At 34.0% G+C, this 27,403-nt stretch overlaps 3 protein-coding genes across 11 annotated transcripts; 1 reads left to right on the forward strand and 2 right to left on the reverse strand.

Moving 5' to 3' along the window:
- Nucleotides 1-10,161: 10,161 nt before the first annotated feature.
- LOC147299419 (uncharacterized) lies at nt 10,162-17,034 on the reverse strand. 8 transcript variants are annotated; one of them, XM_086233141.1, is made up of 7 exons: nt 16,438-17,034; nt 13,224-13,298; nt 12,738-12,810; nt 12,326-12,426; nt 12,172-12,237; nt 11,999-12,091; nt 10,162-10,607 (listed from the first exon to the last, which is right to left on the reverse strand). In XM_086233141.1, the coding sequence occupies exons 6-7, from the start codon at nt 12,050-12,052 to the stop codon at nt 10,197-10,199; spliced, it is 465 nt and encodes a 154-aa protein (XP_086089267.1). In that variant the 5' UTR covers nt 12,053-12,091; nt 12,172-12,237; nt 12,326-12,426; nt 12,738-12,810; nt 13,224-13,298; nt 16,438-17,034; the 3' UTR covers nt 10,162-10,196. The 8 variants fall into 8 exon arrangements, with proteins under 8 accessions (XP_086089267.1, XP_086089292.1, XP_086089257.1 ...); XM_086233166.1 differs by having other exon boundaries at nt 12,326-12,409; nt 12,716-12,810; XM_086233131.1 differs by having other exon boundaries at nt 12,716-12,810.
- Nucleotides 17,035-21,040: 4,006 nt separating this feature from the next.
- LOC147299420 (delta-9 acyl-lipid desaturase 1-like) lies at nt 21,041-23,048 on the forward strand. 2 transcript variants are annotated; one of them, XR_015120527.1, is made up of 5 exons: nt 21,041-21,339; nt 21,486-21,626; nt 21,826-21,878; nt 22,496-22,602; nt 22,762-22,871. XR_015120527.1 is itself a non-coding variant. In XM_086233107.1 (4 exons), the coding sequence occupies exons 1-4, from the start codon at nt 21,052-21,054 to the stop codon at nt 22,979-22,981; spliced, it is 1,008 nt and encodes a 335-aa protein (XP_086089233.1). In that variant the 5' UTR covers nt 21,041-21,051; the 3' UTR covers nt 22,982-23,048. The 2 variants fall into 2 exon arrangements, 1 of the variants encoding a protein (XP_086089233.1); XM_086233107.1 differs by having other exon boundaries at nt 21,486-21,878; nt 22,762-23,048.
- Nucleotides 23,049-24,672: 1,624 nt separating this feature from the next.
- LOC147299421 (uncharacterized) lies at nt 24,673-26,682 on the reverse strand. Its single transcript, XM_086230445.1, has 8 exons — nt 26,671-26,682; nt 26,336-26,587; nt 26,008-26,244; nt 25,732-25,877; nt 25,529-25,636; nt 25,364-25,433; nt 25,157-25,252; nt 24,673-24,771 (listed from the first exon to the last, which is right to left on the reverse strand). Exons 1-8 carry the CDS (start codon nt 26,680-26,682, stop codon nt 24,673-24,675), a joined length of 1,020 nt encoding a protein of 339 aa, XP_086086571.1.
- Nucleotides 26,683-27,403: the final 721 nt, after the last annotated feature.

Below are 27,403 nucleotides of genomic sequence, written 5' to 3' on the forward strand. Positions count from 1 at the left end.
TTCCACATTTTAGCTTTATGGTTAATTTTTTTAAACACAAACTTTTTTGAACTCTAATTGTTCCTTAGTTGTGGTTCACTTGAGTTGCTTAAAGTTTGTATTTTCTAAGCAAAATCAAGATCTACCATATAAATCTTCAACTTTTGTACTTAATTCATATTTATCTTTGTAAGAGAGCATCAAGTGACTCTTGGGTGTCCTCCTTTTTGGGAAATGACTAAAAATCTCACTTAATATGTTCATAAGTGGTGTGGAACCCTAACCTTGGTTCTTATACCATTGTTTCTTCTAAAACCAAAAAGTTGTTACTTTCCTTTCTAGATTTAATATTTAAATTCTTGCACCTTTGTTTACTTTATTCTATTTTCATCTACTTTATTTGCTTTTTAATTTAGTTGCATTTTATTTTAAGTTGCCTCACAAACCAACAAAATTTCCAAAACTAGGTTAGTTTAAATTAACTAAGTTTAAGCTTAGTGTATCATTTTGCATTACTAGCTCCTTGAGGTTCGACCTCGTTAATATACTACTAGACTCGTATATTTGAAGTAAATAAAATTTTACAATACTTAAGTCCCTTAAGGGCATCCAATTGATCCTTATAAGCTGGATAAAAAACATCTGCTTCGGGGTTAGACTGATGGTCACCATAATTATTGATAGTGAAAATGAGGCCATCCTTTTGGTTAGTAGGGCTTGCACTGCATTCCCTTGTAAAGTCTCCACCAATATTGCCTTGATTAACCTGCACAGGACCATCTAGTTCCCTTCCATTTAGCTAGTCTACTTCCACTAACATTCACAGAAAACGAGTGTTCCTCTCCATTGCTCTTATGTAAATCAATCAACATTTTAAGTTCCTTATCTACAAGGTTACCTTCGTCATCAAACACAACATCTCCCATCAATCCTAATCCAAATCCAGCCTCCCCTTTTTCAGACTGCATATCCATATCATCATTGGAATATTCTTGTTCTTCGATGCCTACTCTACAAGAGTCCCCAACTTCATCAATTGATTCCTCAAATTCAATTTCATCAGATGGTTCTATATATCTCAGATTCCCCACTTTCATTAAGATTATCATGCAGCTCCATATTTCCTTCTTCCACTACTCTTGCTTCTCCAGCTCCTACTTCCATCATAAGTTGGTCCATAGCTTCCACTTCCTTCAGTGGAATCTAGCTCCTCTGAAGCATTTCTCAAAGCATTGTTGAGATAGGTCTGAACTTCATCATTGTTATTCTCTTCCCCGCTATCATAATACCTATAAGTTTTTAAAACAAAACTGTTTTGTGATTCTGTTAGTTTCAAATAATTTTGTGAAATAAAAGGTCTTGCAAAATAAATAAAAAGGGTATGTAACTTAACTCAAAAGAGAATAATTTATCTAGAACATAAGAATCATAATGATAGTTATGCAAAAAACAATCTCCTCCTCCTCCTCCTCCTCCTCCTCCTCCACCATAACAACAACCCAAACAAACCAAACCCCTCAAAAAGCTCCATATCCATGGCTACTTCTCCTCCTTCCTCCCCCCCAAGAAGACTCCATCGTCCCTCTCCAATATGACCCACCTCAGGCTGTCCTTCTCGCCTCTAACACTGCTGCACTTGTAGTACCCCCTGTTATAAAAAACCACCTCCCAAATTAAAACAAGAAATATGAAAACGGCGTTTCAATCAAACAAGTATTTGAACTTGAAAGGTCAACGTTTGAGCATAATGATCATCTATTTGGCCGGATTGAAATATTGGGCGAAATTAAAATTGGAAAATATGTGTATACCTTGGATGTGGAGAACCCTTGATGGGTTCATGTCCGTACTTTCTCCAAGAGAGAGTAATCATCAGGTGGAATATCCGCCATTTTTAAACTTATAGCTGCAACTCCCACAACCTTCTTTTGTCTTAGTTTTCTGCAACAAACCCACAACCAGAAATCGAATTCAACAACTAAATCGTATATATGTTGAGTGCTCAATTTCCGTTATTTTATGATACTAACTCCCTAACCTAGAGTGCAAGAACTCTATACTTTTGTGTCTTTTTGTTTGTTTTATTGTTTTATAGGTTAAATGAAGCAAAGAATGAAAATGAAACATAATGGGCAATTTAGAGCTAAAAATGGAAAAATGAATCTTAAGGTAATCTTTTATGAGAATCTAGAATCTTGGAGGAATCTTGGACATAATCTTTGGAGGAATCTTTTTTGTCAAAGTTGACTTTTGGTCAAAAGTCAATGGTCAAACATGCCACATCATCACATGACATGAACCTCACATAGGCCATGCGCCCAACCTTAGCCCAAAGAAAGAGCCCATTTACTTGTCTTAGTTTGCAAGGAATTCTTCATGTGTAAGGAAAATCTTGGAAGATTTAGTCAAAGATATTAAGGAATCTAAGATAATAAAGGAAAGGAAACCCTGGAAAATAGAGCACCAACTTTGACTTTAAGTCTGTATCTTTCATATCGTTCAAGATGTTATATAATATATGGTTGAAAAGATAAATTCGTTAGCTTCGCATGAAATTTTACGGATCTCGATACCGAGGTGTCTAGCTCAAGATATGGCCATTTTAGTGAAGGTAGCGCAGTAATTCCGCTGCCAGAAAAATAAGTGACGCCCAAATTAGCCCAAGGCCCATTTATTGTCGAAAATTCTAAGCCTTAAGGTGCAAGGAATGCACTTGTCCCACATTGAAATATTAGTGCAACCTCTCCACCTCTTCACTACTATATAAGACCATCATTCTCTCACAAATAGAAGGATACTTGACATTGTTATTCTAGGGTTTTATTTTCTGAAATTTTAGAAAGCATTAGAGAGAGAGTGAGGCGCCACAAGGAAAGGGAAGAGGAAAATTGCCAAACCCTAGCTTGTGCTTAAGCCCTTGCCGCAACCATCTTTGTTTCTTCTCATGTTCTTCTTGTGTTTTCTTGTTTCTTCTTAGTTTATTACTTTCAATTATGGATTGGATGTTTGATTATTTAATGGAAGTTTGGTTTCAGAATTCCTTTTTAATATGATTTAATTTATAATCTCATTGCCATGCTAGAACTAGGATGAAACCCTAATCTTGGTATGCTACTTAATTCCCTAGAAGTAGATAATTGTATCTTTAATTCAATAAATTGCATATGTTAAATTCTTAATCTCTGTTTAAATATGCTAGTGTGTTATTTCTCTAGGACTGGTCACCTTAGGGTTTTATGCATCTAGTAATTTGTTAGGTTTAAGTGTGAAATAATCAAAGATACTAAAATCATGCACAAGTTAAAAATGGCTTGTCATACATGAAATTGACGCCTTCATCACATTGCTCATGGGATTAGGTTTTGTAGATGGTTAGGGAGAATAATCAAAACTCGAAGGTCTACAAGTTTTGCTGTTTCACAAAGCTTAATGACTCTATGCATGGTTAACAGCTCCGAGATTGTTGACCGCACGAAGGGGAAACATGTGTAGTTAACTGCTTAAAGGAAATAATCAAATCCTTAAGTTCATGCTTAAGGAAACACAAATCTGAATATTTGCTACTAATAATTTGGTAGGCTTAGTTGGTAGATGACAATACTACTAGATCTATCTAGTAAATAACAGTTATCACTAGTGACTAACTTAGCGGTAGGTGACAGTCGTCGCTAGTTGTCAATAGTAGTTGGTAGACAAAACTTTAGTAGATTGTATTTGAATTGAGGTTACACTATAACTTGGGGTAGGATTGAGATTTAGGGTGAATTTTGAATGCTATTTGTCAATGGAATACCTTTTACTTTTTATGCACTTAGGTTAGTCATCACTTCTCAACCCCCTGCTTTTTAATACTTTCAATAAATGCTAGTTAAGTGAATTAATTAGTATTATGATCAATACTTTCTTCGTGGGATCGACCTCGTACTTATACGATATGCTTACACCAAGCGATACGTATACTTGCGAGCTACAACTTGATATTCAATTCTAATTCCAAGTAAAACAAGTTCTACAAAAAGGAGCAACATATTAATTAAGAGTAAGAAATTGATTAGAGAAAGATTAGAGAGAGAGAGAGAGAGAGAGAGAGGAAGCAGAGGGGAGAGCGGTCGCTGATGCCACTGGGAGAGAGAGGCCGCCGACGCTGGGTGGTGGGTTTAGTTTTTTAGTTTTAGTTTAGTTTAATTTTTAAGTTTATTTTAGTTTAATTTTGTTCTAATTATTTTAGTTTAATTTTTTTGTATTTGTTTTAGTTTTAGTTTTGTTTGTTTAATTTGTTTTGTTTTGTTTTTTTGTAATTATTTAGTTTTATTTTTATAATTATTTTTTAGAAGAATAGACACTTTTACACATTTACCCCTAAAAATTGGTCATGTGCCTAGCACATGATTAATTTTTAACGGATGTTATAACAGAGTTAACGAAAAGTCCTTGATTGAATTGTAAGTAAAAGTTACTTAATTGGAACACTTTGAATGTCGCATTCTTGATCGGATTCCTGCAAGTATACAGGGTGGAGATAGTATAGTATATGGAAAAGAGTTGTCGTACCCACAAGGATTTTTAATTCAATTCAAGAACTTAAATTCCCTATCTAGTTCTAACTAAAACACAACTTCAAAATTAAAAACGACTTTGAGAAGATTATTGTGATAAGAGTAATTTAAAAACGAAAACGCAACAATTAAAAACAAAGATCAAGAACAATAAGTAAATTAATGAAAATACAAGAATATTGTTTAACAATCAATTGGAAGAATTAGGAATTCAGAATCAACCACAAGCAATTCAATTTAGGTTTTAATACGTACATTCAAAAAATTCCTTTGATACTTTAGATGATAATTCTCGTATCTAAATTCCTCTCAGACACTTAGACCATAGTTTTCCTTAAGTGCGTGATTCTTTCCTTCTCAGGCAAAGGTCATATACCTTAACATGCAATTTATCCTTCTCAAGTGCAAATTTAACAAGTAGGATTCATTACGCTCTAGAAAACAAGATAACCAAGAAAATCATTATTCTCTCTCGAGCAACAATGTAATTTACCACACTCAACCACAAGAAGCTAATTCAAATTATATTGCTTCCCAGCCTCAAATTCGACTTCAAATTTACTAGATGCAAAGCCCTAAGGTATGCAGTCAAAGAACTTAACAAATAGCAACAATTAAAACAGTGGTTAACCATTCATCTAAAGAAACTAGAAATCCATTTAATATATATTTAAAATCATAAACATTCATGCTAGAACATCATCCTATCCCTAGAAAAAAAGTTTAGCTATTCATGTTCAAATTAAGAAAACATAATTAAAAATCTATAAAGCATTAAAAACTTATAAACTACGACGATGGATGAAAGAAACCGATGATGGCAGCCACTTCTTCTCTTCTCTCACCACCAAAGACTGTCCTGAGATGATGATCTCCTCCTTTTAAATAAGAAACAAAACCTTTTTTTATTTGGTAAAGACTTTTCTTGTTTGATTGAGTTTATTCTTTTGATGAATTGTCATTTATGAGTTGGCATCCAAAATTCTAAAAAAAATAGGATCAGACATTAGAAAATAAATTTGGATCCTTCTAGATACTTCCCAAATACATGTAACATCAATTGGGCTCCAAGAAAGAAATCTAAAAGGAATTACTCTGCATTTTCGCACAAAACCTCCTGCCTAAACCATCTTCACTCAAATAGCCATAACTCCTCATAGAAAAATGAAAATCATGAACCGTAAAATTTCTTAGAAAGCTAACATCCATATCTTTCTAACGGTATAAGGTTCGATATCTGGTTTGTTTCGAGGAGGTGCAGTTTATTTCGGCAAGCTGGCTGATCTGCACAAGAATTTCTGCTCCAAAAGTGTCCTTTTTGCTTTGTTTTCTCTTCTTTGCTCTTCAAATCTATAAAAATACAAAACTAAGTTAAAACGAACTAAATTCACCTAAAAATATAATAAGAATCCAAGAACAAGAGTATAAAAATGTATGAAATAATAGTCAGATCAATTCTCAATTGCAAATGGGTGTTAATGTCACATCCTTTTGCTCGAATTTTCCCTTTAATTAATTTACTTCTCTCTGCTACATTAAATTGGGCCTATCCTTTTTCTTTATGATATAAGTCAACTCCCAATTACTCTAATCTTAATTCGAACATTTGGTTGTCACTATAAGAAAAATATCAATAGATATCACCTCTTTTATATCAGATTTGAAAAAACTGATATTGTAAAAGTTATAATATCAGTTAATTTCTTTGCTAATATCTAATTTCTAATAGAAATCACATGTTTTTTTTCCATCTGATATATAATGTTTTCCCTTTTTCTAAAATTTTGTAAAACATCAGTTTAGACTGTCAACTGATATCTTAACACACTACTTATAAGTTTTTTTTCCTACCACCCAAATCACCTGATATCTAATGTTTTAATTTTTCTTTATATTTTATAAAGTCTAACATGTCAACTAATATTTTATCTACATAGTATGACCCCACTTAAAATTATTGTCCTACCAGACTGTTAGACACTAACCCTCACAAAGCTCAGACACAAACCCACAAACCCAAAACACACACACCCACAAACCCACAAACAGACTGTTAGACACTAACCCTCTCTCTCTCTCTCTCTCCCCCCCTGCGAACTGGATCTCTTATCCTTCTCGCTGTCCGGCGAGTGTGGCCAGCGAGATGACCACCACTCTCTTCCTTTCCTTCTCCTCTCTCTTTCCTTGTCAGATTATCAGATAATGATACTTTGGGATTCCATAAACCTTTTAAAGAAGTTGCATGCTCATTATCAAAGGTTTCATGGATTTCAATGATTAAACTTTAATATTGGATTGTTGGTGAATCTACTTGAACTGTTTTATCATTTGCTATATTTATTAATTATTTAACTTACTATTTTCAAACTCAACCAGGGTTTCCCGAGAGGAAGCTATGATCGTATGTGATGTTTCTACGTTGTTTGTTTTGTTCTTTGTTTATGATCACAGATAATGTTCCGGTTGACGATCTTGATTAATCGGTTGAGCGATGCACTCATATATCTTGCTGGGCATTCTCAGGTCTTCCTCATGTTTAAACATGTTGTTTTGTTGGGTTTTCTACCCATTTTAGTACCTATCGTTTTATCCAGTTTGTAATTACATGGAACATCTTTCTAGTATTCGGTTGGTATCCCGTTTTGGGTTTTTGTTATACAAACATGATCTTTACTGATGACATGTTGTGCTAAGGGTTATTTTTGTATAACTCTAAGTACCCTACTAGGTTGGCTTATTCTAATTATATTTTGAAGCATGTATTTGTGATATTCGTTGTGTACTTTATTCTCCGATCCAACCCATTTTCCATCAATAAATGGCTCAACTCATATGCTAAGGCGTGGTATCGTATTCTAAGATTCTTGGGGCGGGTGCCTCTGCCTGGGCCCCAATTTGGGGCCTAATATAATGGGTATAGAAAAGAGTTGCTAAATTTCTCTTTGATCTCTATGAAGTAGGTAGAGAAGAAAAGAGAGAAAAAAATGAGATAGAAAGGATTGTGAGAGGGGTGCAACAAGCATGGAGAGAATTAGGGTTTGAACCCTCAAAGCTCTCTTTTATCAATTTCCATCTTTTCTCATGGCCATTAGATTAAAGTGACTCATCCTTGTTCATTGGAACTTTTGTCCTTTTGTCATTTTCTCTTTTAACCCACTAACTATTTAAAATTATGTTTGTGACCTCATGTCTTTGACTAGTCAAAGTCCTAAAGTATATGTTACACATTATACCTTATGAGAAATTAATCCTATTAATTCTCATACATTGATCACTAATTTAAATAGTTGTTCTCTAGAATAAATTCTCCAATTTATTTTCTCATTCCACATGTGTCATTTCCATCATTCATCTATAGGTGTGAGACTCCATGGGTTCCTCTTAATTTGGCCATGGAATTTAAACCAAGTTAAACCCTTTTAACTTTTCCCAATAATTAGAATTAATAAAACCTTGTATTAATTCTTTGGGCTCCATAGGCTCATGATTGGCACTTAGCTATGCATCATGGCTACCTAAACTAAGAAGAATGACAGTGTGAGAACCTATTTGATTATGAGTACGATCGGTATGATTACGTCCTTCTCTCATTCATGTCCATATGACTATAACTGTGGGCATGGTGTGAGTGTCAATCTCATTGCCTATAACATATAATCAATATTCACGATTCTAATGCTTTGGCCAAAGACTTTACGAGTCAACACTCCCTTGGACATTTCCTTCATTTATGAAAGTTGAGAGATTCCATGTCGTGCACTCATATGCCTTCATGTGTGTGCCACTATACCCAACATACGTACATAAATTGTGCTTAATTAATTGCGTTGGTCTATTTTATACAATCAAAGTACATTGATGCCACACACAAGGCATCGATGGTGCCTCAGGTCTAGCTAAGGACTATTTCATACCTGTCATAACCCTAGAGGAGCTTGTTTGACACATCATAAACACACCATGCAAGTTCTCTCTGTTGGTCTATTTAGTGTACGTGTCTACTAGCACGCACCTACATGTCTGCTCTAGTGACTCTTCACTGTGGCTCGAGACTTGCCAACTCCTCTAATGAGAAAAGCATTAGCACGTGCTAGTCTTCTTCTAGGTTGGAATGTTAACACCCCAATTAACATTCTCTCGACTAGGAACATTAAGGAAATCTGGGATTCAAATAACATGAGTCTTAAATACTCTCCCATGGCTCATCATGTTTCATCTCGCAGAGATCTAGGGACACATTATTCTAATGTAATCATAACAACAAATGTAAGCTTTAGGGATAGCCCATTAATGTTTTACTAATAATCATGCCCATTAATTGAAATAGCCCTGAGTCATTAATTCACGAATCTCCTAGTTGACTTTAGGGAATATTTCCCTCTTTTTTTACTATCAAAAAATATGTGAGGGTATTTTGGGCATAAAATTTCCATTATGATTGTCCCTCTCCCAATTCGGACCCCCCCTAAGGAATTCAATTCCTCCAAAATTAGGAATTTCATTCCTAATTTCATGTGAGCCTTACATCCATTCTCATTCCTTCATATATTAGTAAACACAAGAATGTGAATGAGAATGATTCACAAATATTAAATAAACACAGGAATGAGAATGAGAATGATTCCCAAATGTTCGTAAACATCAGAATGCGATATCTATTTTTTCTTTTTACACCACATGAATCACTACAAGAAACATCACATTTAGCGACAAACCAATTTCGTCGTTAAAAACTGATGTTTCGTCGCGAAAAACGTTTGGCGACCGAAATATTTCGTCGCCCGTTTCGTCGCCTATAGGGCATTGCCCTTGATAATTGGCCAAGAAAAAAGGATTTCGTCGTGGATTACTTTCTGAGACGAACTTATATTTCGTCGTCGAATAGCATTATTTCGTCGCCAATATGCCAATAAAAAGTGCGCGAGATTTAAATTTTGGCGCCAAAATTGGTCGCCTATTGTAAAAATTTCGTCGCCAATTTTCCTGGATATGGCGCGAACTACACATGTTTGGCAGCAAGTGTCGTCGCCAATTATATTCATTTCGTCGCAAAATTTTGATGCCAATTATGTTCATTTTGTTGCAAAATGATGAATTTGTCAAAAGCGAGGAAAGCTAATTTTGTCGCCAATTCATTTATTTATTGCTTTTTTTTTTTTGTATTTAATTCATATTCTTTATTTTTTGGATTCATTTTATTATATTTTCATTTATAAATTAATAGAAATTTTAAATCATATTATAAAATATAAATGAAATTTATGTAAATATTAATATGAAACAAATACTAAAATAAAGATAAAGATAATTTTAGTTTAAATGTAACATACAACTTACACATACACAAGTGTTCCAACACTTCAAAAGGACCAAAGCCTATGAATATATACATGCCAAAGGGACCTAAATATCTGAACACTTCATCTAGGATCGAAGTATCTAATTACACTTCAAAAGGAGCAAAGTTTATAAACAATTCAAAAATATTGAAAGCTAGCATTTTACCTAATGCATGTAGATCTGATTTGGCACATATCTAATGCACTTCTACTGCACATCTAACTTACTTAATGATTACCAAATGGTCTGCATGAAGCCAAAAGACCACAATATCAAAATACCCAAAACACATACCATATTCACAAGTAAAAGTGTAACAGCCTAAGTAGACCTAATATACTCAAGATCATCAAAGGTGTCATCATTTTCACCAACATCATTACCAAAAACACCATGAGAATTGTTTTGTTGGGAACCTCGAATGGCAGCAAGCTCATCTTTCATCTGCATAATATAAGAGGTAAGCTCATCCACCTTTCCTGTAAGCTCCTCAATTTTCTTATCTCTTGCAGCAGCTGAAGCAATTGATGTGGTATGCATGTGAGAAGTAGTTTCTCGGCAAGGACCATATCCCACACCTCGAATAGTCGTACCTTTAGCAACCCCAACTCCTCTCCCCAAGATCTCCAACTGATCTTCAACAGGTACAATGATTTCCTCAAGTGGGGTACCCTCAGGTGCACTCTCAGCCAGCTCATTCTTCTTTTCAATCAACTCTGCCACCATCTTATCCTACAATACAAGAAGAAATAAATCCCAAAGTTGAGCTAAAGAACAAAACAAACAATTTCTCTATTTTCCATTTAGTTCCTTATCTAAATAATCCCAAAGTTACCATTGAATATTCAAGTGACCAAAAATTAGGGATTTCAAGGTTGGAAGCAATAATTACTAAATAGAAAAGGCCTTATTATTGTTGTGAAGGACTATTCAAAAGCATATCCAACAATATCAACATGCTCAATTTGTACACTGTTTTCCTCATAATGCAATCCCTCCAAAAAAGAAAAGGAAAATTCTTTGCTGCAGTACACACACACACACACACACATATTTGATAGTTGCCTTAACACAAACAAAGAAACAAGTCTAAAGGGTCATAAAAAAACTACAAAAATTCTTCACAACGTATTTTAATTACTGCAAAACACCACAAAAAGTAAATTTGCAATTCTTCACTCCTGGTAACCATCTGACAAGCTCAGCTGATTGTTCAATGTGAATAGGTATAACAAACTATATTAGAAAAGAAGAAAAACAATTTAGGGGCTAACTGAATGCCCAAGTAAAGCAGAGGTCAGCTATTCATTGCTCTTTCATGTACAACCCCATCATAGCCTAACTTAATTAGCTCTCTGCATGTATCTCGCTGTCTCTCATAATTCAGAACACATATATATACAATTAGCTGTAGAGTTCTTCTATTGGTGGCAAAATGGGCTGCAAGTAATCAGATAAGCAAAACCCAAAGCCAAAGCACAGAAACGAATTGTGGTCTCCTGAAAAAGACCAAAGGCTTCGAAACCACATCCTATAAAATGACCATAGCTGCTGGAGCCCTGTTCCCATAAACGCAGGTGAGTTTTTTAGCTAAACTCCTATACCAACTCCAGTATATATATATATATATATATATATGTGTATATTGCCTACCCAGTTCACCAAACGTTTCAAATGTGCACCAAATTTGTAGGATGTTCAAAGCATTGCCTGTTAGTTAATGAATGCATGTATCCCTTATCATTCCATCTAAGATGACTATGATGATCAAGAATTTCTAACCGTTTGATTCTTATATTCCTTTCCCATTTTTTGAAGAAACCTTTCCCATAATGATAACTATAAAAATGGCCAATCTCCAATCTATTGTTTATGTAAATTATGTGGCATGCTTACTGTCTGTTATAGTTCATTAAAAATTACTCCATATAATTAAGATTAAGAGACATTTCATGAATTAATTTAAGCTACAATTAAGATTAAGACTCATTCATATTGGTAATCATAAAAGACTCTCAATTAAGCTGCAATCATTAACTGACCCTATAATTATAAAAAACAAACAACTGCAAACACAAGGATTTAGTCATATGCCTAGCAGATTTGTGTAATTAATCCCTTACATGTTTTTCCTTGGCTTTCTCGTCCCTCCAGTTGCCAGATTTGCTCTTATACATATTGCCCCAATTCTCAATATATGTAATTTGTTGACCCTCCTAAATTTGCCAACAAATGAAAAATATATTGAATACATACTTAAAATACCAAAAAATTAAACATGCAACTGAATATATACTCTTGGTAGTTGGTGAATCTGGCTGTGGTTCCGGTGGTGGCAGCCTAGCTGATGTCCCCCTTGTAACTAAAAAGAAAAAACAATTTACAGTTTTGTCATGAGTTACAATAATAATTACAAAAAATTAAGGTAACATGTTGGAAATTGGAATTACCTCTCAAGCTTGACCCTACATCTAGGGCAGAGGTTGCTGGCTGCTGTGGCCCAGATGATGTCTTCTTTTTCCTCTTTCCAGGACCTGTTAAATTAGTCATCCTAAGCATTAACAATGAAAAATAAGTTAATATAGCAGTACATATTACATTGTAAATAGATAGAAAATGACAAGTTTGACAAAAATTAAATTGTAAATACATTTGCTTAGATCCATTCTAAATCACTAAATTCATCACTTTGGACACTATCTTCCTCGTCTTCTGATGGTCTTTGTTCTCAATAACCGATAAAGACTACCATTTCAGATTCTGACACTTCACACATGGACATGGAGTCTCATTACTAGAGTTCACATGTTGGCCTGCAACTTCTATGAATGATTGAATACCTTCTATATATTGCTGACTCACTCTATTGGGATTGTGAATCCATCCTCTATCCATCTTGAACTGATTGATTATTCTTCTAATCTAGCTACCAAGTCTGATCATTTTCAATCGTTAATAAACAACAAGCTACACATTTGTCAACTTCACAAATTTAAAAAAATATATTCAATCAATCAATGAACTTTAACTAGTCATTCACAAATTAAAATCAGATATTCATAACCTATTTAATTTTTTTGCTTTCATTCATAAGAGTATAAGAAGTTGTCGCAAGAGTGTAAGAACATTTCAGGAGAGTGCAGATACATTCCAGTACAACACACAAACAAAAATGACTAAAATACAAGTTCCCAATTTGACTAATATGCATTTGCTGCTACTAGAGGTTCCCATTTGGTTTGTGTTGTGCATGACAATTAGAAACCTATTTTTGTTAATTTTTAAATAAACAGAGCTGACTATGCACACATTACAATTCAATTAATATGGTTTGATAGGCCTATTTACCTACAATCAGCTGCTCAATTCGTCTCGATTGCAATTTCCAAGCTGAGATTTGACCGATGAGGAGAGACTAAAGAGCTGAAAGAGGAAAAAAAAAAAAAAAGCAAGCTAAATTCAAGGTTGAAGAAACATACCCAGATTTGTCAAAAAATATTTAGTCTAGTTAAGCATTGCATCTATGTTAAATCGTTTACATAATGTAAGTATTCTTTCATACGATTTGAATTAATGGTATTTATGTGCTTGCAGTCTTACTGCTACTTTTAATTTTAATTTTTAAGGTTAATTGTCTCAATCAATAAGGCAGCAACACACAAGCACAAGGCAATCACAAGCGAAATCATGCACAGGCACAAGCACAAGCAATACCGTCCGTTTATTAGCTTTTCTAGAAAACCTTAACATGGTATTTGTTTTTAGTAAAAAAGAAAAAGGAACATAAAAGTGAGCATAAATGCTTTGGACTTTGGAGGCAACGATTTAATTGACAGAGAGATAAAGACTCTGCTTGCAAAACATTACTAGAGGTGTTGGTTTTTACTAGGAGTAGAGTCAGCTGAAAGCACATTATTCAATTAAATATTAAATTTTTGTTTGCAAAGCTTGCGTCATATCTTTGCAAATATTAAAGGTAGAGTAGTACTAAAGTCAATATAGTCATATCTTTGCAAATATTAGAGGTAGAGTAGTACTGACTACTAAAGTCATATCTTTGCAAAGCTTGCATCATATCTTTAGCTGGGCAATATTAAAGTCAATAAAGTACTAAAGTCATCCCTATAATTGCAAAGTTTGCGTCATATCTTTAGTATTTTACATTTGCAAAGTTGCAATGCATATGAAACAAATCCCTTTAGTATTTGTCTACTCTACATTTTTATAATGTAAAATATCTTCAATCAATCATGAACACTAAGAGCGCCAAAGGACAGCAGTTTTAAGGTTTTTTTTTTTTATTATTTACTCTCAGCATTTTCCAAGGAGAAGAAAAACATAGTTTAGTTTAAGAGAGAGGGGCTATTAGCTATATCTATCTATCTATTTAGGGAAGACCTGTTCCTATTTGTTGAGCATAAGAAGAAACTTAGGAGGCTAGTGTAGTGGTGAAAATCATCAATATAAAGAGAGAAATAAATTAAGAAAAGAAAAACAAAGGTGAAATGGGCAGTCCTCCTTGCTGTGATAAAGAAGGGGTTAAAAAATGACCATGGACTCCAGAAGAAGATATCATTTCATTTTATCCACCCAAGATGTCTATAAACTGTATGCACTCACACATATAATTGGTTACTCTTTAATATATAAAGCAGCGATAAAAGTAATAACTAAGCTAGCTAGCTACTGGTACATTTACATTAACATTACCTTAATTTATTTGGAAATTGGGCATATATACAAACTATTTAGACAAATTTTAACATGTTAATTATTCTCCGTGTGATTAATTCCATTTCTTAAAGAAAAAAAAAAAAAACACACACACACACACACACACACACACACACACACATACATATAAGTACTCATTGGTGAATCTGTAATTTATATAGCAAAATCTACCACGTACTCAAATTCAGCATGAAAAGAAAAATAGCAATGTACTAATAAAGAAGAACTTAATACAAATCATCTTAATTCCAAATTTTTGAAAACATTCAGGATACCATTAACACTCATTCGAACTAATATATGAAAAATGTGTTCTGTTTCTGTAAAACTGTAAAAGTAATGGAAAGATCAATTCATTTGTGTTATGCAAGCATATTGGGTTGACCCTTGTTGATTTGTTTGGATTTCGTCAAATATAAACCTGATTGGCAACATAATTCTTGTCTCTTTTTCTTTTTTTAGTAACATATCATGGGTATGTATATAATCTGCTGGTCAATCTTGTTATGGGTTGTAATGGCAATCTGGGTTTTGTATAATTTTGGAATGAAGAGGCAGGATGTTATAATTAACTCTCCATTATTTGTTATTGGAGGAAGTGACATATAAACCAAAATCCTTTAAGATAAAAAATGAGAAAAGGGGGAATCTCCATAATGAGACTAAAAAGGAAAGCTTTACCACTTACCTCTTGCCTCACCACACACACAACAACAAAGAAATTTGCTCTACATCCAATCTTATAACCTCTATTGAACAACAGGCTGGCAATTCAAAACCAAAGATAGCTATTGAATACAACCTAAATGGGCTAGGAATGGGCCTCCGCAACAGCCTTCATCATAAGACTGTTTAAATAATAACTTGCCATGTCTCTCATTGCCTACATCCTTTCTTATAGAGAACCTTCACTCTAGTAATACCTCCCCATTAACAGTAAGCCAACATAAGAGTGTCTTAGCGTAAGTAGACCAGCCAAGCAAATATTGGACGAACCCATTTTACAAATCAACATTATTCCCTTTTAGCATTCCCTAGATAAAAGTGGGATGGCCATGTCCCCAACTAAAAGCTAAAAGAAAGCCTTTTCTCAGTGTTATAGGACATGTGCCTTAAAACTTACAAGCACTCAACCTAAACTAAACAATGATTCTTCAGAAACTTCTACAGCAATTTTTTCAGCAAATCCAACAACTTGTTCATAAACTTTTACTTCTTCAACTTGTTGACCAACTTGTCCAGCAAGTCCAACAACTTGGCACGGAGGAGGAACATTTTCAATACAGTCCAGATTGCTATTCTACTACATAGAAAGAGCAGGAAAAAAAAAAAAAAAGCAGCACCCCAAAATAAATAAATACTTAGAAAGAGCAAAAAAAACATTTGTCATCGAGACTCATGACAAGTCAATTAGGAACGAAGGGAGAGAATGAAATAATGAGAAATTTGGAGAAGGCAGCACTAGCAGAGCACATTTTGGTTTAGACTTTTCAAAAGGTTGCTAGAGATCTAGATAATTTAAGTTTTTACTTTGTCTTTGGTTTGAAAATAATATAGTTATTTTCAGAGACCAATAAGATACAGAGTGAAGAACCAATTTACTAGAGGCTATACGCGACTCTGATAAAGAAGGTTTCTAGTTTTTATTTTTTATTTGTATGGTTTTCGAATGATAAAGGGCAATCTTATGCAATTTTCATTCCATGTAGTTATCGAAAAGAGAAATACTGCATCCCCATTTCCTTTCTAATCCATGAAAATTAACCAAACAGCCATTCCAACTCAGACATACGGCTAAACAAACACAGAGGGTTTAGGAAATGCAAACCTGAAGACAAACAATGGAAGACCTCTCAGCTAACCAATACGCTCGGCGCTTGTAGATTGGGAAGATATGCTGAGAATCAAGCGCCGCCGTCGGAGTGGGCCGAATCGGAGTGAGCAAGAGAAAGAGAGAGTGAAAGATAAATTAGGACAAATGAGAAAGAATTCTTTCTGAAAGAGTCTTCAGAACAAGAGAAGTTTCTTTTTGGGAAATGTAAAAAATCATTAAAAAAAATTGAAAAGGAAAAAAACTAGGGGAAAAATATTCTGGGAGCCAAAATTTGGCGCCTTAATTATACGCGACCAACCTAAATACAATAGGCGACCAATCATTTGGTCGCCCTAAAGTTCAGTCACTTCGGGCGTAGACCGCCAAGGCATTGGCAACCAAATGTTTATTTCGTCGCCCAATAATATATAGGCGACAAAATATTATGTCGCCAATTTGTATTTGTTTCATCGCCAATGAATTTACATATTAGTTTTCCAAACATAAAATCATAGACGACGAGATAATATATTTGGTCGCTAATTACACATATAGGTGACGAAATTGAGATCGGTCGCCCAAAAAGTCGTCGCTAAATGTAGTTTTTCTTGTAGTGAATATTTTCAAAATATTATCAGTTATAATTAAAAGTATACAAATTAATTTTTTCAATATATTGAGGTACAATTTGTTTATAGTAAAATGAATTTTGTTTTCATTTTAAAAATTGTGATTATTTAATAGTTGACATAAATATAATTAATCTTGAATGAGGGCATTTTAGTTATTAAACTGGTTTTGATTCCGATTCTTGTCAATTAGTAAATACGTTTATGAAAATCAGTTTTATTTTCATTTCGATTCTTGATAGTTAGTAAACACGTTAATGAGAATTGGTTATTCCGATTCATGCTCATTCTAATTCCTACTCATTTGAATTCTTGCTCATTTTGATTTCTACTCATTCTGATTCATGCTCATTCAGATTAATGCTCATTTCAATTCCAGTTTAGTAAACATGCCCTTAGAGGTTTGTATTAGGTGGTTGATAACGGTAAAGCTATTAATTTTTGGATTTTTAATTGCCTTTTCCTTTCTCTCTTGATAATCTTCTTCCCGACACACAATAAAATTCTATTGATTTGTCTCTTATAGTGGATCCTTTTATCACTAACTGTCAATGGAATAAGGACAAACTTTCCTTAGTCCTTCCCGTTGATATGGTTCAACAAAGGGAAAAATTTACAAATAGGACACATACTTTGATGATTGTTTCATTTTAGGACATTAATTTTGCTTTGTGTTAATGAAAGACACAGACTTTCATTTTGTGTCAATTAAGGATCATATTTTTTTTTTCAGTTTTTATCTCAACTTTGGCCAGACGTTGGACCCATCAAAACTTCACCAAATTCAGAAAAATTATACTGGGTTTAAAGATATGCATCTCCTCTTTACAACCATATAAAGATCATCCAAATTGGATCTCTACAACTCCAGATAATCGGCTCTAAAGTAGGGTACCCGAAATTGTCTGATTTTTCAAATTTTTTCCCAGAGATCCGATTGGACAGTTTCGGGTACCCTACTTTTGGGCCAATTATCTGGAGTTATAGATGTTTGATTTGAGTGATCTTTATATGGTTGTAAAAAGGAGATGGATAGCTTTAAATCAAATATAAGTTTGCTAAATTTGGTGGAGTTTTGATGGATCCAATGTTGGGCCAAAGTTGAGATAAAACAGGGTCTTTAATTGACACAAAATAAAAGTATGTGTCATTCATTAACACGAATCAAAATTAATATCTTATAATAAAATGATCATCAAAGTATGTGTCATGTTTGTAAATTTTTCCCATTATAATATGGTTCCTTCTTGGATTAGTTTGATTGATTGAAAACTGTGCTTAAGGGGACTAAGAAGATCTTATGTGGAGACTTTGCGGTGGTGATTGAGGAGATGTGGATAATCTTTACTTAACAAGGTGAGATTCTTAGATCCTAGCTTTACTTGACATGTGTAAGCATTTTTTATGGGCATGAAGTCCAAAAGTGTCATAGTATATTTGTTTAGTTTTTAAAATAAAATCTTCAATATATATCATAGTATATTTTCAGAGAAAAATGGAGTAAGGGCTGATCATCCAAGTGGGCTTTATTGCTTCTCCATCCCTGACAGTTGGGCAGCTGCCTAAATAAGGCCTAGTGTAGCGGAAGTCAATTAAAAATTTGTAAGTACCACATACCCTGATAGGGCTATAAGTATTAATGTATCTATTTAATTTGCCAGCTTCTATTCCAAGGTTATCATAACAATGCAGTGTAGCTAGCAGCTGATCAACAACCTATATATGTACAGAAGTTATGTCCCAACGGGCATTTAGATCTTGACTTTTGGATCAACTTTATTAGTGTAGTTGTCAAGTTGAACACTTCTCCAGCATAAATCTGACGACGATGAACTCTTGGTTGTCAGACCAAGAAATTTATGTTCGACGCATGGTGCATTCATAGAAACATATGACTTTGGCATGTTAATTTATTAAACTAGAATTATAACAAGGATACGGAATGAGGAGAATTCATAATGAAAATGAATCGGAATGAGCATAATTGGAATAAGAAGAAAATGGAATATATGAGCAAAATCGAAATGAAAATGAATAAGAATAGCATGACGGAATGAGTAGGAATTGAATTGGGTAGGAATCACAATCATAATCAGACATTCTCAATAACGCGCTTACTAATTATCAAGAATTGGAATCAAAACCAATTTGACTACCAAGATGATGCGCCCTGGTGCAAAAAAAAATTATATTTTCTACCAACTACTTTTACTTATAATCACAATTTCTCAAAAGAAAATTATATTTATAGTCTACTAAATACTTATTAAACCCTACACAAACTTTTGTTTCCTAATTAAACCTGGATTTTTAAAAAGTATATATATATATATATATATATTTAGTTTTTTAATTTTTTTCAATTTTAAAAAAGTTTTATTAAATTTTTTTAATTTTATGCCTTCAATTAAAATTAATTCTATTTATATGTAGAGGACATTTTTTAATTTTCAGAAAAAAATGGACGGGTATTTTTGACATGAAAATCTTCATTCCAATTCCCCTTCTTCCGATCCGGACCCCCCTAAAGAATCATATTCCTCCAATATTAGGAATCACATTCCTAATTTTATGTGAACCCCACATCACTGTTGATTCTCAATATGTTAGTAAACACAAGAATAAAGAATGTGAATATTTCTTAGATGTTAATAAACACATAAATGAAATGAGAATGATTCCTATATATTTTTAAACACAAGAATGGGAATAAAAACTAAAAAATTATTCCCATCATAATGATTCCCAATTCTGTTAGTTGAAAAGTTCGACCCATGCATGGCCCATGGATACGAATGGAGAAGTTATTATAATATTTATGATATTACTACAGGGTAGTTCATGATCGACTTCATGGTTGGTCCTCAAAGTAACTCAGCTGTACGTTACTGTCGTGCAGGTAGCATATTAATTAGATTTCTCCAAGTAGTTGGAGAAATTACTATGTTCTTGTTAGGGTACTGTAGGCGGTTCATGGATCGAAGGAACGTAGATTTGATGATCCAAATTATGTTGCACATTTTTTAATAAGAAATGAACCCCTCAAGTAACGATTTAACAAATTTGATTCACTTTATAAACGAGCATTTAAATACTTCTAGCTTATTTGGTGTGCGAACACTCATTATGACTGTAGGTTAATTATTAGCATGACCGGTTGTAACTGTTTAATTTATTATATTTTATTTGTATTAATTTTATGTAGTTGTGTAGTAACTATATTAACATTGTAATATGTAAAAAAATATACAAATAATTATTTAAGTGAATGACTAATCATTGGGTAATAGTTATATGCAGTCATTTACAAGTAAATTGATTAACAATTACAAGTAATTGACTCGTAGATATAAACCTAGAAGAGTGGTCAAATGTTCAATAAGAAAACTAAAAAGTGGACCGATTTCTTCTTCTTTTTTTTGTATTCATCTCTTTTTATTTATTATTATATTTTTTCTGAATTAGTGGCCAAAAAAAAAATTTGACATAATTATTAATGTATTTATATAATTTATTTTTGGGCTAATGAATTTATATGATTAAAAATTGTTTAGCTTACAATGTCTGTAAATGAAGACAATTGATTTCTTGAAATTAGTAGATAAAAGGGTGATGTGAGTTTATGCGTGCGAGGACAATTTTATCTTTTTGTGTTTTCTCCTCTCATAATTCCGGCCAACTACCAAAGTGAAATAACTACAAGCAGCAAAAATGAGAATTTAGCACAAGAATTCTATATTGAATATATTTCAAAATTAGTAAACACTGCAAAGAGCACTTCGTTTTGTTTCACCTACCATAGTACCATATATATACTATATATGCAAAAACATTACTGCATGTGCTATTAATTGCTTCAGCATTGACTCTTGTATATATAATAGCTAGCCAACTTTTCTGAACTCAAACCATTAGCTTTCATTCAAAGTCCTTAGACTCTTAGAAACAATAGAAGCTAGCCAAGCCATAGAATACAAGAAGCAGAGGCAGCAATTTTATAATGGGGATTTTGGTGAAGATTGTGATGACTCCCTGTGTAGAATATTGGGGTAGGAAATGGAATTTACTAGACATACTCACAACCATTGTGTTTTTGACTCTGCATTGCCTTTGTCTATTTGCACCCTTTCATTTCAACTGGTCTGCAGTTTTGGTGGCCTGTGCACTCTATCTTGTGACGGGTTTAGGAGTCACTCTGTCTTTCCATAGAAATCTTACTCATAGGAGTTTTAGGCTTCCAAAATGGCTTGAGTACTTTTGTGCCTATTGCGGGGTTCTCTCACTTCAGGTACGTTTGTCAAACCTCATTGTGAGCTAGCAACATTAGTTCATTTTGTTACATTTTATTTTATTTTTCTGGGCTATTTATTTGTATGATCTTTTGTATACATATAGTAGCATGTCTTTATGTTAATGTAGGTTTTGGGTTTGCAGGGTAGTCCAATTGAATGGGTGAGCTCACACCGTTACCACCACCAGTTTACTGACACAGACAATGATGTCCATAGCCCTCTTAAGGGTTTTTGGTTCAGTCACATGGGTTGGATCCTCGATAGCGGTACTCGTTTTGGAAAAGTAAAAAATACACTACTCTTTCTCTCAATCTTTACTATACACACATACATATATACAATTATACATACATACACTTGCACTACACCAACTTACATGAGAAATTTGCAGTATGGAGGACTAAAGAACGTTGAAGATCTGAAAAAGCAGGCGTTCTATAGGTTTCTTCATCGTACTTACCTTATACATTCAATTCTTGTAGCTGGAGGTATACTATATGCCCTTGGTGGACTTTCCTTCTTGGTTTGGGGAATGGTGAGCTTTCTTTTCGGTTTTCCTTATATTGATCATGAAATTAAATTGAACTATTCTCCTGGCACAATATCTTTGAGAAGGATGATATATAGTTGACTACTATATATATGCATGCCATCGTGCCAAGTTGTTGGTAGCAGTCTAGCAGAAATTCTTATTACTAAAATTTTAAGGACAAATAACAAGTGTAGATGTAGATTTAGGGGAGGTCTTGAACATTTTTGATATATGTACATAGCTTTGACAAAATTAGACTTATGCTTGTTTCGATCTTATGATGAGAAGGCATTGCAGGTAATTAGGAAAAATTATTGGGTATAACCAATATACCGTCACGTGATATAACCAATTTAACGTGTAAATGTATTGTTAAACGACATGTTCATATTTGTAGGGTATAGTATTAATAACGTACACCCATATTATAATACATAGGTCTATTATACAAAATTATTTCTCGCACGTACGGTTCCAACTCTTGTCCCAGGCCATATACATGCTTTTGTTTAAATTAAAAAAATAAAAATTAATTAGCTAAATTTACCAAATACCAATGATCATCTTTGGTATTTCCCAACCCTTAATTATATATGTCTAAAATTTCTATATCATTGCAGGGAGTGCGGATGGTATGTGTTTTCCACAGTACTTTGCTAGTAAATTCGGCTGGTCACTTGTGGGGAAAGCAAGTATATAAAACTGGTGATACCTCAAGAAACAACTGGTATTGTACCTAATTGGCCCACTGGGTCTGGCTCCTATGACTATATATGGTTCATAAATGTTCTTTTCATAATTATTATTTTATTTTTATTTTTATTATTATTAAGTCGGAGAGATACTAAATGTTCTGTATATGCATTTTGAACTGTACGTTTATAAGGTTGTTGGGATTGATTGCACTTGGAGAAGGTTGGCACAATAATCATCATGCTTTTCAACACTCAGCTCGACAAGGTTTGGAGTGGTGGCAAATTGACTTGACTTGGTATGTAATAAGATTTTTACAAGCAATTGGATTGGCAACCGATGTCAAAGCTCCAACTGAGTCTCAGAAGCAACGAAAGGCTTTAAATAGTACGATCAAGACTACTCAAAATTAGGCTTCCAGCATTTACTTTGTTGTCTGGCCTGAGAAAGAAAAAACATTTGCTTTGCTAGCTATATATATAGTGGATTCCTAGCTTCAAATTCTACTTATATATTTATACATTTTTACTATGTAGTTAAGAGTCCTCTCATGAGCACCCGGGTCAAGAGGCTCTAGTCCAAACCCGGATACTATACGTTAATATATTACATTTATTTTATACAAAAATGTCTTTATGCATGTATAAGATGTGCACCATGTATCGCCGTATAAGACCATTCTACTATGAGATGAACATCATGTATCACCGTACCAAGGGCGAAGCTAGGATTTTATTACACTACTACAAAAAAGGCCTCTAATATCGGTAATCCACCGATATCTATTAGGGTAAAAAACTGATATTTCCAGGGGTGATATCTATTCTACCCCTAGAATAGATATCGGTGATACACTGATCTCTATTCCACTTTTAATATCAGGAAGTTTGGAAAAACTGATATCCAAACATCTCAAACTGATATCTAAAATGTCAAAAAGGGTAAGAATTTAGGTAAAACAGATATCTAAACATATTTTAAATATCGTTTTGGTATTTTAAACCGATATTTAAATGGTCTTTGATATCGATTTTCAGTTATTAACTGATACTAAAAGATCTTTATATATCGTATTTATTATTAAAATGATATCTTTACATGTTTTAAAGATGGGTTTAACATCAGTTAATAACTGAAAAACGATATCAAAGTTAGTTTAGATATCCGTTTAATAGGTAATGCGATATGTAAGGATGGGTGTAACATCAGTAGTTTGTAGTAAACTGGTATGTAAACATATTTTAAATATCGTTTCTTTAATTTAAACTGATATGTAAATGTACTTTCACTACAAACTACTGATGTTACACCCATCTTTATATATCGCATTACCTATTAAACGGATATCTAAACTAACTTTGATATCGTTTTTCAGTTATTAACTGATGTTAAACCCATTTTTATATATCAATTTTTTTAATAGAACCGATATTAAAATCTCTGGAAAAAGTGATATGTAAGGTTGGTATGAAATAATTTTTTTTTTGTGCAAAAACTCATATAAATGCCCTGGACATGCAAGTACACAAATGTGCATGTCCACAAATGTGTGGCCTGAAATTGGTGCATTTACAAATTTGTCTTCCATTCAAACATTCCAAGTACATAAATGCATTCCATTCATCCAATCATTCCAATTAAGTACAAAATAAAAGGATTACAAATTAATCCCACAAAAACAATAGTCACAGCTGCCATGATCAAAATATATTCCATAAACCCATCAATTGTGCCAATTCAAAGCTGCCTACACTTTCAAAAAAATTCCATAACCCCATCAATTGTTCCAAATCAAAGCTGCCTACACTTTCAAAATATTGGCATGGCAGCAATTTTCCTAACCTTTGACTACATTGTTCTACAATCTGCATGCATGCACTTGTTCTTCCTTTACAAAACATTCCATAACCCCATCAATTGTTCCAAATCAAAGCTGCCTACACTTTCAAAATATTGGCATGGCAGCAATTTTCCTAACCTTTGACTACATATATTGTTCTAAAATCTGCATGCACTTGTTCTTCCTTTACAAAAAGTTGGCTTGGCCATCTAATTAAATACCAAAAAATGGCTAACATACCCTACTCCATACGTACGGACATGACTATATATAAGTCGAGATGACAAACTGTCCCCATTCAACCCGCACCTCATCAATTTGTGCTTCGGTGTAACCGCAACGCCTGTGCTTTGGATTAGACCACTGAAAATATATAGCATATATAGCAAATTAATTAGTACATAATTTTGACTTTAACTTAATGACAAAATTAAGCTTGTACCCAGCAAGAGAACAACTTAAATGCATATATGCATGCAGTACATGAAAATGCATGGCAGAGTCAAAATAAATAAGGGTGAGTTATATAGAGTGGTGAATTTAATTGACTACATGCATAACTCAAATTCATCACCACAAGGAAAAAAAATGCAAATTTCCAATCATTTCCAGTCATTCCCATAAAAAAAGTAGTGGAAGATCAAAATCCAAGGTTAGGTATCAAAACCTCAATAACCAAGCAAAAAAATAAAAAGAAACAGATTCATGGTTGCATATTTAATTACTAAAGGGTGAATTCTAATCTTACATTTGCCTCAAATGCAAGGTTGGTATCCTCAATTATCTCCTTCATATATCTCATGACATAATAGCCACATTCAACCCCACCTGGCTGTTTTGGACACTACAAAGGAACAAAATCCAATGATAGAGACATTTAGTATGCATCGGAAACCAACAATTGCAGACACTAATTGAGGAACATAAGAACTGAAGTAATAAATCGAACACTTACATTAAGTTTCTTCCATTGTGGTGTTTTACGAGATGTCCTGTTTGTAACTCCATTGAATTGTCTAATGGCACTTAATAACAAAACAAAACTTTAAGTTATTCTCCAAAAACCTTTGATCACAGTGCATATGTAATTAAATATACTAGCAAGGGCACAGCAACTTACGTGTTCACAATGTCCATCCAATCTTGGTCACGGGTCAGTTTTGGGAGAGGGTCCATTATATAGACCACGTCTTTGTCTTCATTAATAATGGTTAAAACCCAGTGCGACCTTTCAAAGTTAATGATAATTAGCATGCAAAACCATGGGAATTAAGCATAAAATCAGAAAACACACAAGCTTGTTCATCAATTAAATAGCCTTACCCCGAATTGTACGGCACTAAAAATACCCTATCAGATTTCCCTTGCTGGAAACGGTCTGCTAAGTAAGTTGATCTTTTTTCAGGGACTCCCACTCCAACAGATACGCATGATGGGTCCACAAATGCAACCATTTCATGCATTTGTGACTTCACAAGCATATCATATAGGTGCCTAATCAGTTTTTAGAATCAAATCATATTAGAGCAGTTCACATGGCAAAATAATTTACAAAATCACTTGAAGAATGAAGCAGAAAACTTAACTAATGTAAACAACTATGCATGAGGCAGATAGTTCTTGCATCTCCATCACAGACATAATATCCTCCTTTAATATGTATAATCTGCGGACAACCCCAAAAACCTCTTCCTCTAACTCAGTCCTTAGAGCTTTGCCAGTAGCCGCCATCGTATCCCTCGCAAAACAATACAGCAATTTGCAGTCCAGTGGAACTTTATTTGAGGGTGCATCATGCTTGAATAGTTCTTTCACCATCACAGGAACCCTATTTTTCTGTTTATAAGGTGAATTTAACAAACAGACTAGTGTTAATTAAGAGTGCATGTACATGTACATGGAAAAGTAAAAGTGATGGCAGATTTACCTTTTCAATTTGTTGGATAACTAGTTCCTTCGGCCAAGCTACATGGCTGCCAACAGCTTGTCCAACAGTTAATAACTCATCCTTCACCGGAATTGGAAGCAAGGCAGCCAAGTTAGTGGCACGGTCAATGGAAACCCGGACATTGCCCTCGCCTAAAGGAACACCGTGCACGGTTGAGGATGCCAACTCAACCACTCTACCATACGCAACCACGTTGGTGATTTCACCTACTGCCAACTTGCATGTTTGACCCTAAGCATATATAACAATTCATTAGGAGGTTATTAATTAATTTAAAAACAGAACCAATTTATATATATTCAACTTCAAGCAACCAGCCTTTTCATTAACCTGATCTTCAATTTTCAGCTCCTCCACATCCACTATTTCATCATTTTCCTTCTTTTTCCCTGCTGCCTCGTCATCTGCATTAACCTTAGCCTTTTCTGGGAAGTAGCAACTTCCTTTATCGGAAACCTACCCCTGCCCTGGAACCAATTTGGGTGTAGCCAGTGCATCCACATTATCACGTGACTCTAGCTTTTTAATCCTATCCAACAACTCTTTGTTTTGCTTTTGGAGCATTCCCAACATCTCATCTTTTGTAATGGCATCCCTTGGCTTTTTTGGGAGGTTGAAGTACGTAGAGGGGTTGACGTATCCCCCCACAGCTCTAACCCGACCACCATGCTTAGATGTCTCAAGAGCCTTAGTAAGAATATCGTTTGCACCCTCGACTTGCAACTCGCCGTTCTTCTTTTTCTCCAACAACTCATCCTGCATGCCAAATTAAGGTGGATGCCATCATCATGTTCTCAACAAGATACTGATCCTGCAAGCTATATATATATATGCATGATTATATAAAAAAGCTTTATCCTATACATGATACTGTACTTACTATGACTTTCGCCACTGATGACACTTCCTCGTCCAAGTTGCCATTCGAGTCCTCGCGTGCTTTCTTCCACAACACAGACCGGTCAATGTTCTCTTCTGCCCCAATTTGTTTTCTCTGTCCATACAAGTACATATATGGTTAGACCAAGGGAAATAATTGAATATATA

The sequence above is a fragment of the Dryas octopetala genome, chromosome 1 (genome assembly GCF_963921425.1).
Source record: "Dryas octopetala chromosome 1, drDryOcto1.1, whole genome shotgun sequence".
Classification (NCBI taxonomy): Eukaryota; Viridiplantae; Streptophyta; class Magnoliopsida; order Rosales; family Rosaceae; genus Dryas; species Dryas octopetala.